At 39.9% G+C, this 16,018-nt stretch overlaps 1 protein-coding gene across 1 annotated transcript; it reads right to left on the reverse strand.

The window, feature by feature from the left end:
- Positions 1–3,647: 3,647 nt before the first annotated feature.
- On the reverse strand, positions 3,648–7,778 carry LOC139718071 (uncharacterized). Its single transcript, XM_071629565.1, has 5 exons — positions 7,680–7,778; positions 7,008–7,368; positions 5,594–6,071; positions 4,716–5,147; positions 3,648–4,110 (listed from the first exon to the last, which is right to left on the reverse strand). The coding sequence occupies exons 1-5, from the start codon at positions 7,776–7,778 to the stop codon at positions 3,648–3,650; spliced, it is 1,833 nt and encodes a 610-aa protein (XP_071485666.1).
- Between the last annotated feature and the right edge of the window lie 8,240 nt (positions 7,779–16,018).

Genomic DNA, 16,018 nt, shown 5'->3' on the forward strand with positions numbered 1-16,018 from the left:
TTTGATTATCAATTATAGTAAGATGCTGCAACTCGTGGCTGACACTCCGCATTCATGAACAAACCATGATCACACCAGTCCTTCACTCTTTTAATTGGCTACCTGTTAAACTTCTCATCATATTCATAACAATGCTAATAGTGCCTCATTGTGACCGTGATTCTTTCCGAACACTGCGTCACTCTTTATCCAACAGCACGATCCTCCTAAGAACCTTCGTCATCAACCACGTGATTGGTGGGCTGTTATTACTCCCCAAAAGTACGTTGAACTTGGGGATCGAACTTTTGCACATACTAGACCATTATGATCTTTGGAATGGGCTACCTGTAGACATCTGAGAAATAGTCCATTTAAGGAAACGATCATAATATTCTGTAATCGAAAAATCACTATTGTTCAAAAATAGCAATCGAGGAAAGAGGGGGACTCTTTGCTTTTGTTTGCTTTTGTTTAATGTTATGCCTCTCTTTGATGTTGGTTTGACACTGTAATGTTCTCTGTTCATGCAATCACTAACGATAATTGATACAAAGCCTTAAAAATACTCATTGCTGTGATCATCAATGATTTTTCTTTTCTAAAAGTTAATTTTCATAAACTGTGTTCACTGCGGTGTTTTGCAATCTGCAATATACACATAAAATTATAAAGAAATTCTGGCTTAGCTCAAGCTAGTTCGATTTAATTTTCTGAAAAAAAAAATAGGACTATGTGTGTAAACACACGCCAATTATTTTGACTGTCACCTAATGAATAATTTAGAAGACGTTAGATGTAACCCCATCTTGTGTGGATTTTGTTTAAAGTGCTGCTTGGGAACAGAAGCAGAAGATCAGCTTTGTATCCTTACAAGGCAACAGCGGCAGAGGGAATCATTCTGAAAGTAGGCCTTGTAAACAAAATCGTAATGATTAAGACAAAAGCAATGAATTATTAATGATGTCACAACAATGTCAATAACGATAAAAGTTTCGTGATGGCGCTGACGATAACTATTACATTATGATGATTATCTATATCATTGTCAACATCACGTTTTATCAATCAACATTATTACCATTCAATAAGCTATACCATTGAGCTAAGGTCCATATCATATGTCCATGCCAGTCTCTAAGCAGCGTTTAAAATGCCTGCACACTCACAGACACGACTTGATAACGGCATTGTATAGAAACATTTGGGTGGGTGCTAATGTCTATTTCAGTCATGGGGGTGGGGGGTGGGGGGGGGGGGGGGTTCAAGTATACATAACAAAAGCTGATCTTGTGCACTGCCATAGCAATGCACATGACTCATCAAGTAACCCATCGTGTCATCTTTTCACTTATTTTGGAAGTCCTCCGCCCCAAGTTATGGACTACATAGTGATGATATCATAATGTTTTCCAAACCAAATACTTCAAAGGACCTGGTCATAAGCTTGTTGCTGCCTGGTTGCCTTACGACTAGAGAGGGCAGTCTACAGCTGCTGAGAACACGTTTGGATCAATTTTTGCGGATGTTCGTACCTCATGGAGTTTTCAACTCGCATGTATTTTTTTTTTTTTTTGAGTTTGATTCCATTTATTTCACCACGGTAAAAAGCTTGCTATAAGCTGTTTTCAGCAAGGCCGTGAAATGATAACAAAACATAGAAATTATACAATGAAGAGAATGCAAATAAAACACGAAATGATCTTTACAAACGAACGCCAAAAAAGTCACAAAGTATACAATGTGTAACATGAAAAGTATATACAATGAACAAAAGAAATCAAAATGAGAACTGAGAAAAAAAAATATACAGAAATATACAAAGGTTTGAAAAATGGTCAATCATAATATCACAGTGCAAATAAGCTAACACCTTTCAAAATAGTAGACGACCGTTTAAAGAGACGGGGGGGGGGGGGCAATGAATTGACAGACCTGTTCTGCGAGCAAATATTAAAATGCACATAAACACATCGATATTAATTGAAAATGAATATTGTTGCAATCATACAAGTCTTTTCTTTATTTCTATTATAAATAATATGATATCATTAATTGTTCGAGGACTTATAAGGAGATCATAAAAGAGCTTAAAAACTGAGTATTGTGCACTTTTTCTTAGAAAATTGGTTCGTGATTTTGGGAGAACAACAGTGGTATTATCGTTGCGGAGATTGTAGTAAGACCGAGATCTAAACTGAATCCTGGATGACAGTGAATCAGGGGCGAGGGAATGAAGCAATTTGAAGATGATTGCTAAGGCCTGAATCTCCCGTCGATTTTCAATGGTTTGACATCGGTGGTACTATACAGTGTTTCTCTATTGAAACGACCATCAACTCCCAGGATTAAGCGGAGACACCTGCTTGTAATATAATTTTGAAGCTTCGCAAGTTGAGAAGCATGACCGTTCATCCAAACCATACTACGAGCGTCGAATACCTTGCTTAGGTCCATAAACACACCAATGACATGTGTTTGTTCAGCTAAGGCAGTCGACACTCTTGTCGTACAATTGGGCTAGTGCCATTTCTGTAGAATTAAATTTCCTGAAACCATATTGGTCTTGGTTTAGTATATCATTTTGTAACAAAACAAAAACCATACAGTCTGCTATAAAAACAAGCCATTCTATGACTTTAGAAAGACTAAGAATAATAGAGATAGGAAGGTAATTCGAGACAAGAGAAGAGTCATCTTTTTTGTATATTGGAATAACTTTTGCAATTTTACATTTCGGAAATATACCAGTTGACAGCGACACATTACAAATATGTACTTAAAGTGTCAATACACTCCCAAGAGTTTGTTTAAAAGAGACGTGCTCATTTCATCATGACCACTCGTTAGTACTGCATAATTCGTTGCCATGGCAACGGCAAATTTTTATAAAAACTTGTGGATCGAACTACTCTCTCATTTTCTGAGCAATTAACCCCCAAATTTGGCATGTGTGACTGCTATCAAAGGAAAATGTGCAAGACACCTTTTTATCAGTTTTGCATAATACGTTGCCATGGCAACAGCAATTAAAAAAAATCTTAAAACATGTTTTGGATCGAACTACTTTCTCATTTTGTGAACAATTAACCCCAAATTTGGCATGTGTGACAAGTATATGTGAACACTACGTGTGACTAGAGATATGACACATGCGACTGTCAGTGAGCAAAATGTACATTTATTCAATGTTGAACAATACAAATCATCAATAAAAAGCATACAAAGTACTTTACTGGTTGAGCTTACTTCTTTAGTGTAAGGTTGGGGTATTAATCACAGTGAGAGATAGTTCTAGTTGTTGCATTAGAGAACCTATAGTATCCCAGCAAGCATGTACCATCGACAGAATTACGAATGTGCTATGTTACATCTCAAAATAAGACGTTGTGGAGTTAACACATGCAGACACTGTGTCCAGATGCATTCTCAACACTGGCTTTTGCAATATTTCGTAAATCAATGTGGATCAGTGTGTGATTCTCAGAGGCTTTATTGTTTGCACCTGAAGTAAAATGACTTAGTAAAAAAAAGTAAAGAAATATGTTTCTTTTTTTTAATGACAGGGGTATTAAAGAAAAAAATGCCTTAAAAATGCTTCCAAGTTTGGTAAACAGGCCAAGAAGTAATTGCTTGTTGTCTATTAATGACTGCGGGTTTGTATGTGTTTAATCTGCGGGAGCCTCCAGGCTCTTTCTGTACTCATCCTGCATCGCTGGGATGATTCCCTTCCGGAAGGCAACATCCAGGAGCTCGTCTGTATCTTTGATGTTTGGATATTCATGAAGCGCCCACTTCAGGTAAATCTCGAACTCGTTCCAATCCACCGCGCCATCGTTTTCCACATCGATGGCCGAGAGCGCTTTCTTGGTGTCCAGGCAGCGGTAGCAGGAGAAGTAGGGCGCCATGAAGCCGTTGTAGAAGGAGTCGAACTCGAGCATGTTGTCCCCCTTCTTCTCTTCCTTCAAGTCCCACTCGTCCCACGTCTTGCGAATATCTGCCATCAAGGATTGGGCATGTGGCGCCTTCAGCTTGAAGTTATCAATGGCATCTCGCATTTGGGCGTCCAACTTCCCGCCGGCTCGATCAAACAGCAAGGCCAGCCCCACTGTGCTCATGTATTCCTCCTTCCTGACGCATTGCAAAGTGGAATGATAGAAACCATGATATGCATACGTGCGACGACATCCGCTGAGTCAAGGTCAGCTGTAGTTACATTTCATTCAACAGCTATTCAAACTTTGCCAGGTTCTGACGTATATGTTAAAATCCTCTCCACAAGTCAAAATGAGGAAGAGGAAATTCAATTCCTATTGCTATTTGATATCTTACAAGGTAGGCACCTATCGAGGAAACCACAATATGCTCCTCCAAAGCTATGTCAAAGGCCATAGTCAGTTGCCCTCTGGTGCAATATCTTTAGCAGTCACATGAAAACGCAAAAATCCCTTCCAAGAGTGATTCTTGAACTTGAAAACTTGAAGATGAACTTGATTGTGTCATTAAAAAGACTTCCTTAAACATAAAAACAAAAGACAGTGAACGTGTATACAAACATGCAATACATAACATAATATAACACGATAACTGTAGATGAAATATGCAAACTACAAAAGATCAGGGGTGTTGTTAGGGTAGATCCCAACAAAAGAAGAAGTTGAAGCAATTGTTTTTACGGTCACAACATACTACGCCATTTCTCACGTGGTAAAATCTGAAATGAACAACATTCTCACCTGCCGCTCCTAAGATCTTCAAGGATGAGCTCCTTCATCTTGTATGTCAGATCCAAGGTGAATTGTGGATCATTTCCAAAGAGATCGACAAGTCTCCGTTGGATCATCTCCTTGCTAGCCATGGTAGTAATGCGAACGGGAGCCTTTTCACCGAAGAACTTTGCGAAGTCGAACTCCTCGGGCTTGAGATCGTAGACGAAGTCTACAGCTCTAGCACCAAAGACTGGTTGTTTGATGTGGGGATCCATTCCCGTAGTGATCCTGGTGACATTAATGGCGGCCTGTCGCAGGTAGGTGCAATTGAATTTCTCCAATACCTTCTTATTGCCGAGACGGATGAGGTTCAGGAGGGTTACGCAGGACGGGGCGTTACCCATGGATGCACCCTCAGCACAGGCACTGGCCCAGATGCCATCAGCACCATCCATAAGGACCTGATAAGCGATCAGTGCACGGAATTCCGTATAAAGAACAGTCCACATCGGTTTCAACAAAAGAAGTCGCTTGCTACTTCTACATGTGGACGATTTACCATGTCATGTTTTGAATACTATACATAGTGTAGTACAACATTGACTTTTAAGTATAATACCTGTAGTGACCAAGGTAGTTTCGTAGCTGCGGATCAAAAAAAAAAAAGAAGGAGAAATGTAGCCTTATTGGTACATTCTACAAAATGATTATCATTCATCTGCTAACCTTTCCTACCCATAACCTTAAGTCTTTTCTCGTCTAGGCCTACACGACGTTACTGACAGCGATGCTGTCGGTTAGTCCACATGTTCCATGGTTACCATCACTCTCAAAACTGATCCTTAGCCCATTGTTACCTGATGCAGCATGTTACTGTAAAAAAAAAAAACCTCATTTTTTACTCACCAGCCAACTGTAGTGCTGTCATATCGCAGAGGCCAAACTTCTCGTGGACGTGAGCGAGCAAGTGACCTTTCCAGTCATTGGCGTCCATGACCATCCGGATGTACCTGGCCCACATGCCGCACTCCTCCGGTACGGACTTTCCCCTTGGCTCCTCAAACATTATACCAAAGGGGCGTCGATTAGGCGGAAGCCTGGCGAGGAAATTGGTGACCTTGAACACTTGGTCGCTGTCTTCAGGCATGACGTCGGGTAAGTCACGGAAATTGATCATCACCTTTGCCTTTGGGCCGAGATTGTCGAAACACCAGTCGTTCCATTTGCTGAGCAACTGACACATGTCATCTATGGAAACCTTGGTGAAGTCGTAGACCGTATCACCAAGATCGATTTCAAGGATGACGCTGTAGAGGCCTGCTGGTTTCAGTTTCCTGATACCTACCGGGACACTCTTGAAGTCAGGTACCTTTCCTTTGACACCTGTTAATGAAGACACGACACCAACGTGAACACTCTTTCAAAGGGGAAGTTTATGTTTTACATATCGTATTCAGCAGTTGATACATGCAATTACATAATCGTCAATTTCAATAAGCGGTAGAAAGAGTGAATCAGCATTTGTATACCAAACACTCCATGAGTTTGGGGGTATACAAGTTTTTCTTGCAGTTTGAGGAGAAGCGCCCACACTGTCAATCACATTCCATGTGCCTGCCAAGGCATACTATGCCTTGGTTGTTACCCCTAGGCCTTGTTGCATAAAAAAAGAGAGATGAAATTAAGCAAGTCCTAAAATCAAACATAAGTCAGGAATCAACCGATCACAATTGAGTATTCAGAGACTTATGTTTGATTTTCTAACTTCTGTTTGATCTCAACCTTTATGCATCAGGACCCTATAAAGTTGTGTGTTTATGTCTCATATTGTGTGTGACCGTGTTTCCGTTTGACGTAAGTTTCACCAAAGAGATTTTTTAGATTCTGGAAACAAGGTCTCTTTCTTAAAGATTGGCCAGTGTGATATTTCGAAAACCCCATCGTTCAGAATGTTAAAGATACTGATGCCTTCTTCCCCGGTTCCCATTTTTTTTTTCGTTATAGAGAGAGATCTTTAACATCGACCGATTAACCCATTACAGCTGATACTGATAATTGGTCGTGTTTACGCCTGGTGGTTTGCAATGGTATATCAACACTGTGTTAAGGCTGTCCAATTATAACAATGATATATTGTCAGATGATGGATTTTTCTTTTTATCTTCGTCGTTATAATGGCAGATGCACTTGCCCTTGTTCTCTTTTTAAAGATGTACAGAGATCAATTTGTATCTTTTACTCTTCTGTATGGAGAAGTATTTACTCTTTAAAACAACGTTTCTGATGTTCGAATTTTTGGGAAGGTGTTGATGTGCGTACTTTCTGTGATTTCTGAGAAAGCCCAGAGGCCCTCTGGATCCTCCCCTTTTTCTTTCAGCTGCCTGATGAAGACATCATCCACGCGGGTCATGTGGGAGAAGGAGGCCACGATGGTGTGCTTAAAGCCACATTTCTTCACCTCTTCGTAAATCTCCCACTTGTTTTCCAGGGTGTGGCCCCTCAGTTGCCCTACGGTGCTCTCCCGGATTGAATTGTCTAGCACGAAGATGTCCAGGTCACGGAGAGTCTGGTACTTCTCCACTGCCTTTCGAACGTCGGTCTCGTAGCGCTCAACCAGCTTGTGCTTTTTGCAATCAATCTTTCGTTTCCTTTCGGGAACCATTCTTGTAGGCAATTTGATCTAAAACGAAGGAAGGGTATACAAAAGTCAATGGGTCGTATGCATTAAACTTAAAAATCAAGCAATTTTTCCAAACACAAGCACGAGCTTGTGAAGCAAAAGATCAAGTCAGTTTGAGTTTTACATATTTTCTGAAAAACCTATTCTTCTTCTACATTATCCCTAAGTTTGGGATCAGTTTATGCATAAACTAAATGGGAAAGTGGGTTTTCAGCAGTTTTTCTACAACCCCCTTTTTTGTAAAGTAATGTCATCAGGTTTTTCTTACAGGCCCCTTTTCATTTCTTGAAAATCCTTTGCACACTCATCACTTTCATCTGCCACTCCACTGCCTTTCGAACGTCGGTCTCGTAGCGCTCAACAAGCGTGTGCTTGTTGCAATCAATCTTTCGCTTCCTTTCGGGAGCCATTCTTGTATAGGCGATTTGATCTAAAAGAAATGAAGGGTATACAAAAGTCAATGGGTCGTATGCATTAAACTTAAAAGTCAAGCAATTTTTCCAAGCACAAGCACGAGCTTGTGAAGCAAAAGATCAAGCTCAAGCAGTTGCTTAAATCCATATGATATGCATTCAACCTTAAAGTTCCTTGTGCTTGCCTAAAAGGGACGTCACGCCTACAGGTGCGAACATAAGAACAACGATGAGTTGATAGGACGTGTGTGTGCGGAAACATTTTCTGACATAGCAGAGGAGCCATAGAATGACACACACACACACACACACACACACACACACACACACACACACACACACACAAGTACTGGCTGATTCCCATCACTTCCCTAACTGTTGCTTATAGCAGCCCGGATCTGCCAGGTCGGACGTGGAGAGAGGTCTCCTTGCTCTCAACAGATGCCAGACATCTTACTTGTTTCTTACCACATTTTGCGTGCTAACCACTGGATATTCCCCTTGTTGAAAATAAAAATTTCTTACACATGTTACGGATTTTTTTTTTTTAATGTAGATTTATAGCACTCCTGCACAACTTTGGTCTTTCTTTAATGAATTTGAAAATGACGCTTAAAAGCGAACATCTCAGTTAAGCAAATGCTCAATCTCGTTTTACAGAGCTTGGAAAATTGAGCAGCACGAGCGGGAGGGCGGGGGGGGGGGGGTTGGGGGTGGGAGGGGGAGGGTGGTGTCCCTCTCCCACGGTGAGAACTTTTTGCGTTTTGTTGTTGTAAGTGGTGCAATTTGATCCATGTTTTGCTTGAAACAGCCCCACTTGTTTAAGGTAGCAGCATATTTGGATTTACTATTATTGAACAATTTGCCTATAAATATGGTATCATTAATAAACTTCTTGCATTAATTCTTACAATGAATATCATGAACGCTGCCTGTTAAGCAATCAAACAGAAAAAAAAAGCATGCACACGAAGGTGTAGATTAGGAAAGGGGTATTTCTCCTCCCATACGATGGTGATTTTGCATTTTCAGACCTGAAATTCAGCGATCCGGCATGTCTGGTGCAAACTTTTCGTGCAATACTTAGAATTTTCCCAGCCCCACCCCCAGAAAAATGATAATGGAAATAAATTAGGCATTTTCAGGGAAGTATCAATATCACGGAATTTAGCTCTTATTCCGAGTGTGTATCATCTATGTGTATGTACAAAGTCTAGTGAGGTAGAGCTTTGGGAGGGTGTGAGAGGGGGATTCCCCCTCTCGCTCGACGGAGCTTTTGGTTTTTAGAATTGAAATAAAGTCATCTGAAGCAAATTTGTTTTTTTTGTGGAAAATTCGGAAATTGTCATTCCCCAAAGTGTACTAAGTCTATTTCATAGAGTGGAAAAGCAATGGGAGGGTGGCAAGATGCCTCTGCCATTCTATTAGAGGGAGCTTTTCCAGTTTTAGAACTGAAATTCAACAATTTGGTGCACAATTTTGTTAGAAAATCTGTCAGAGAATTGTACCCCGTCACACTATAGCGTATAAATCATGCCTAACGGATGGGCAAAATTTGGCAAAGTCCAGATACGCTCGAATCCACTCGAATTCGCAAGCAAAATGTGGTTTTCGAACGTTCGCCTAACGAATGATGAGCATATGCTAACCGTGTTACGAGCGGATAAAGTAACGAATGAAAGCGAATGCGTACTGTCCATCTAACGGATGCTGAGCGGACAAAGCGAATGAGCTGCGAATGCCCAACATATGCAAAGCGATACTGCGGCAATCACGTGACTGATCTCGGCTGACGCACACTTCACCAAATTATTCTTAGCAGTGACAGTGTCAAATAATGTTGTGACTGTGAAAATGGCCCCAAAAAGAAGGAAGCAGAAGTCACCATTCCTGATGTCACTACCCTCTATACAGTCCTCAAGATTCCCCTAAAAGTGCACTTCCTTCTGATACTAGTAATCACGTTGCCGATAATGTTGGTAGTCCAACATCCTCTATTGCGTCTGGTGCCTCCAACTGGAGTCGAACTTTCACAAAAGCCAGTTCGTAATTGTGTACAAATGACCTTTCTTTTTTCTCAGTTGGTTAGGCACTTCACTCGTTTTCAAGAGGCATAATGCATAAGCTTGCCCGACGTAACAATTTATGGAATTCATGTTCAAACAAAGAATGAACTTGCGTTGAGATCAGGTGATCAGAATACTCCATCAGTTGTCAATTAGCAGGCATCCATTTCATTGTTTTGTATTGAATGCAATAACAGCATTAATTACGAAATACAATTCTTGCTGTCAGGTGGAAGTGCTGGCAAGCACCATTGAGATAAGGATCACATGAATAATCATTGCATCACAGATGCTTATCTCAATGAATTTACAAACGAAAATGCCTGTTGGTACAAATGACCTTTTTCTGCTCATGCGCAAAGTGGAATTACGAACTGGTCTATTCCCAATAGAGATTCTCAATTACTACAGATTGACTTAAATGCAGCGGTTTAGAATAATGTTCTCGATACAAGCACTGCAAGTGCGGTTATCATCTACCATTTATTACTTAATGCCAGAATACGTAAAATGAAATGTCATGTGGGGGTGTGGCATAGTCTATACGACTCCCGAACCGAGGACCCGGGTTCGAATCCCGCCCAGTACTTACATCCTTGGGCAAGATTTTTTTACCCACGATGTCCTTCTCGACCCAGGTGTATAAATGGGTACCTGGCAACGCTAGCGTATAATAATGGCAGGGTCCTCTGGTAGAGCAGTGGCAACACTGAAGAGGCTACCCTGGGTAAATAAAACTTTTTTGTCTTATTATTATTTCTATTATTTTTATCATCATCATCATTACTATTATGTGTGCTATGAATATCTGTTATTTATTTTCTACTACGTTTAAGTAATGTGTGTTGCTGTGCAGATTTGCTGGGCGAATTTGGACGAACGGCGGACGAATAAGAAACGAGCGCAGAGCGACCAAAACTATCGATCAGCGGATGCTAAGCGAACACAAATCGGATTGTCATTCCGTTCGTCATCCGCTCAAGATTTTGGACATGTCCAAAATCAACATTTAGCTCCGGTGGATCTCTGGGAATCTTTGCGAACAGCTAGCGGATACAGCGAACGTCTAGCGGGTCACCAACGAAGAGCAACGGATGTGAGCGTATCTCCAAATTTTCGGATCCGCTGGGCATTCGTGTGCCCTATCCGCTCTAGTGTGACGGGGGCTGTAGCAAGTCAGTGGAAGGAAACAAAGCAGGATGATGCGGAAGGGGATAAGCCCTATTCCCCCTCCTACAAGAGGGAGATTCTGTTGAGATCGCAGTTTTGGTGCACACATTTTGTAGCATATTACTTTGGAAAGCTGTCTATGTTCAAAGTGTAGCCACACTGCCACAGTCTACTTGTATGCAAGGGGGGGAGGGGGTGGGGGGGGGGGGCGAGCAGGAAAACTCGTGGGAGTGTGCTAGCACTTTTACCTTCTTAAAGTTGAAATTGAGATATGTCAAATACGCATATTTGATGAAATATTTGGAAAATTAAAAAAAAAACTGAACTGGGGGAACTGAGCGAGGAAAGGGTTGATTAAAAGGGGATATTCCCGTTGTACATGAGGGAACTTGAGTTTTCGTAATATAAGTGATAAGTCTTGTGCACTCAAACTTATTCAAAATTTTTTGTTAATCTGAAAAGTGAACCACGGCTAGGGGAAAGGGGCACAGAGGGGGAGGGTTTGGGAGGAGGATACCCCCTCCCAAGCATGAGAGATTTTGCATTTTTTTAAATTGAAATTCAACGATCTGGTGCACACTTTGCGTGAAATATTGAAACAATTATGATCTTACTTGATGAAAGGTTGAAAGGGATACCCGCTTCATGTACATACATTCAATATACATGAATTTCTTGATTTTTTTTTCCGCCTTCCAAATCCCCGGTCCCAAAATTGGGGGGGGGGGGGAGGTTGCGAGGAACAATTTTGAATTAATTTTCAAATTATCAATCGGGAAAAGTGTTTGCCAGAGGCCACGGGGAAATGTCTGCGTAACATAAAGGAATGAAAATACACACACACACACACACACACACACACACACATGGATGGCCCTCAGAAACATGAAGTGTCGCCGAAGATACGAGTTTGCAAACTCCAAGCAGTTCTTCTTCAGTTAAATGGGGCAAATTATTTGTATAGGGCCCCATTTTTCTCTTTCTCTTTTTTCTTTCCAACAACAACATCATTCAGTTAAACTATACACTCTCAGATCATACATTTATGGGCATAAAATTCCAAAATTTGTCCTACCAGTTATAGAGGACTTCGCAAGACGAAGTGAGTGCTTCACTCGACGGCGAATTCCGTCCAGTAGAACCAAGGAGGTAGGTAGAATAGAGAGTAGATGGCGACCCCCACACCAGCAAGTCTAAGGAGGCAATGCATGCCCCCGGTTGGAGCAGGGAGGTGGGAGCCAGCGCTTTTAAAAACGCTCCCTATACCACTCCCCAGATACCAAGTGTGAACTTCTTTTGATACGTTGTATCAGCATTCAGGGATCATCTCCAAAGCTCCAGGAATGGTACTGTATATCAAAGATATTTCGTACTTCGACCTTGCGTATGAGAAAAAAAAACCCAATATATTATGCCATAACAGGCTCGTTCAATTGGTTGAAATTTATTGGAATGAGGATTTGCCATGTTAGGGTTATTTATGCAATCCTTAACATGCTTGCCGGGACATCCATCTGACAGAAATCTCATATTTGGCGATGATAAAGGAAATAGTTTGTTACTGCATAAAATTCATATGAAATGATTTTTCACGATTGTTGGTCGAGAGGTTTTTCTGGTTACCTCATGGTCTATGCAAATCAATTCTTTGTTTGAAATGAATTTCATTATGTGTTACGTCGGGCAGCACTATGCGTTATGTCTCTTTGAATCAAATCAAATCAAATCAAATCAAATCAAATCAAATCAAATCAAATCAAATCAAATCAAATCAAATCAAATCAAATCAAATCAAATCAAATCAAATCAAATCAAATCAAATCAAATCAAATCAAATCAAATCAAATCAAATCAAATCAAATCAAATCAAATCAAAATTGTTCCAATATCCGCCATGTAACCCTACTGGTTTTCACGTATGGAGCTTAGAAGATCCGTGTGTGTGTGTGAGTGTGTGTGTGTGTGTGTGCTGCTCAGTAGGTGAGAATTTTATTCTTTACTTCAATGAGTAACATTACTTGGAAAATGCATCAATAAAGTAGTCTAATTGTAACTCTTCGTTCATTTTTTTTAAGCGGTCCTTTTATGTTTATGTTTGTTTCCTGGCTGGTTTGTTTCCGGTAATCTGGGTTGTTTTTTTTTTCTCTCTCTCTATCTCTCTTTTTGTTGTATATCATATCCAGTTGCATCGTTGTTGGCACATTTTGTATCTAAAAAAAAAAAAAAAGAAAGATAATCGTCGGGTGCGTTTGCCTTTCTACTACTGTCCTCGACTGATGTAAAAAAAAAAAAAAAAAAAAAAAGATTGCTTTTGTAATGTCAAAATATGCCATGCGAATTGTGAAAGAGCGAATGCTATTGTCGTGATCAGTAACATTCCGGAATTACAAAGAGAGAAATAGGTATACATGGTTGTATTCCATATTTGCTCCTTGGTTTGATTAACAACCTCTCCGCATACAGGTCTCTTTCTCTTTTGATTCTTATCTAGGCATTACATTAAATAAATTGTTTGCATTGCCATTCATTATCAGTCACACGCAACATATGTCTTTTAAAGTTGGGAACAACTAATTGCCTAACCCATGCAGGGGCCAGACTTCCTGAATGTCGAATTAATTTTTGTAACATTGTCTGCGCTTATGCAGGGGTGTTTAACGATTCATAGGATTGAAAACAAAACAAAACAAAACAAATCCTCAGAAGTAGCCCGTCTTATTTGAAGAAACTGTCTGGCTACCAGATCATTATCCAATTTTTAAACTCCTCCAAGGCCTTCTAACCCGACATGCCAAAATCAAAATGATTATAAATCACCCCCTAATTTCAAATCAGGGGAACAGACAAGGGGTTAGAAAACCATTAGCTCATGATTTGGGCGAATATGCAATAGTTGCCATTACGCGCCAGTTACTGGTTGTCCCGCGTACAAGTTAGAAGATCCGTGCGTGTGTGTCTAGCAGCTGCTCACTTGGTGAGAACTGTCTTAATCCTTTACCTAAATGAATAAGAGGTATCAAGTTGAAGTCATTCAACGTTACATGTATTATGTTTGCTCCTGGTGTGATCAACAATCTCATATATGAGCATCTAAATTTCCTGTAGCTCTGTCTGCTCTAGGTGCATTTATTATTTACATAGTCGCAGGCACTATCACTCAAACGCAACGTACATCATGTAGAGCCATGAAGCTGGGAATAATGAAATCCTCAATCCGAAGGCCAGGATTTCTGGATTTTACATCGATCATTTTAACATTATCTCTCTTTTTGTGGAGGCGTTTAAAGGGGATGGTACACAGTATTGGTGGAAGTGAGATTTAAGCGTTTAGCTTTTTTTTTTCCTTTTTTTTTTGCCAGATACTTACAGAAACCACTTTATTAAAAAAAAATGCAGTCCTCAGAGCAATCAAACGTTTATTGATGAAGATCGATTTTGAAATGGCTGAGATATCCAAAGTAAAACAAAGCGATTCTAATAAAATTCAGGTCCCACCTTTTATTAGGAACGCTTCGTTTTGGATATCTCAACCATTTCAAAAATCAATTTTCATCATTTAAACTTTGAATTCCTCCTAGAATTAAATATGAATCTTCATATTTTATAAGAAGTTTCTCATTAATCCACAAAATCAGCATAATCTCAACAAAAAGTTGTATGCTCAAGCCCAATCTCAACGGAAACTGTACCATCCCTTTAAAGATCCATGAGATAAAAAAAAGAAAGAGATGAAACCGACAGAAATGTGCAAACGTTTATATGAACACAATAGTCTATTAGGATTTCAGAAAATATCAATGCAAGTGGTATTGTGAAGTCAATGCCAGGAACCGAACTTTCAGTGTAATTCAAGTATTACATTGAATATTGATACGAACACGACTTTCAACGACCACTCAGAGTCAGACCATCTGATTTATATAAACAATCTCTCTACCAGATTATCACCTAGTTTTGTAAACTCTTCGTTACTATTCTCTACAAAACTCACAAATAATAATATTACCCCAAAAATTTGGAATCAAGGGGAGGGCTCGAGTGGTTAGCAAACCTTTAGGTGATGATTCTGCTTAATATGCATATAAAATATTGTGCCGCCAAAATCCCTTATGCACTAGTTTTCAGGGATGCAGCTTAGAAGACTCGAGTCTGTTACTGTCTACTGTTCAGTTGGTGAGAAATTCATCCTTTACTTGAATGAGCCGGATAGACTCGGAGAATGGTTCAACGAGCTAGTCTGATTATATCTCTTCTTTTTTTTAATTGTACCGGTCCTTTCGTACGTGTGTTTGCTTGTTGGTTTCCGGTGATTTAATTGTATCAATGTTTGCACGTTTTGCATTGAGAAAAAAAAAATCATCGGATGTCTTTTTCATGTTATTGACTGGTGTCTAGACGATCGAGAATTGTGAAAAAGCGAACGCTGCTAATCGTTCAGATCAATAATTCCAGAAATACAAAGAAAGAAAAAGGTATGCACGGTTGCCTTCATTCAGTGATTTCATGTTTGTTCCCTGCTGTGATCAGCAGCCTCTTTGGATGCACGTCTCTTTTTCTTTTAGTTCTTTTCAATCTGTAAGTATTACATTTTTTTTTTGCATAGTCAGGGATTTTCAGTCTCACGCAACAAACACAATGTAGTGCTTTAAAGGGAATAATAAAATGTCTAACCCAGGGGACCAGAATTCCTGAATGTCGAATTGATTACTTTATCATTGTCTGCCCTTATGCGGAGGCGTTAAACTATTCATAGGCTTAAAATGCGGAAATTGGATTGAATAGAAAAAAGAGACCGTCTTATTTGCAGAAACAGTCTAACTATCAGATCATCATCCATTTTCTTGTTCGAAGTCTTTCAAGGTTTTCTAAGTCGACATACCAAAATCACGATGATATTACTTCATAATTTGAAATGAGGGGGACAGACCAGAGGTAAGCAAGTCTTCAGCTCATGATTCTGATTATACAAATTGTAATGTACTGCAACGCAGACACTGGTCG

The sequence above is a fragment of the Diadema antillarum genome, unplaced genomic scaffold (assembly GCF_040938485.1).
Source record: "Diadema antillarum isolate AM-2024a unplaced genomic scaffold, OU_Dant_1.0 scf00000088, whole genome shotgun sequence".
Taxonomy (NCBI): domain Eukaryota; kingdom Metazoa; phylum Echinodermata; class Echinoidea; order Diadematoida; family Diadematidae; genus Diadema; species Diadema antillarum.

Excerpts from the sequence above, each read along its gene's own strand:
- LOC139718071 (XM_071629565.1), bottom strand. The coding sequence starts at position 7,778 with ATGGCTCCCGAAAGGAAGCGAAAGATTGATTGCAACAAGCACACGCTT. Across the intron at positions 7,369-7,679 it reads CAGTGGAGTGGCAGATGAAA|ATCAAATTGCCTACAAGAAT; the intron begins GTGATGAGTGTG and ends CCTTCGTTTTAG. Across the intron at positions 6,072-7,007 it reads TTTCTCAGAAATCACAGAAA|GTGTCAAAGGAAAGGTACCT; the intron begins GTACGCACATCA and ends CTTCATTAACAG.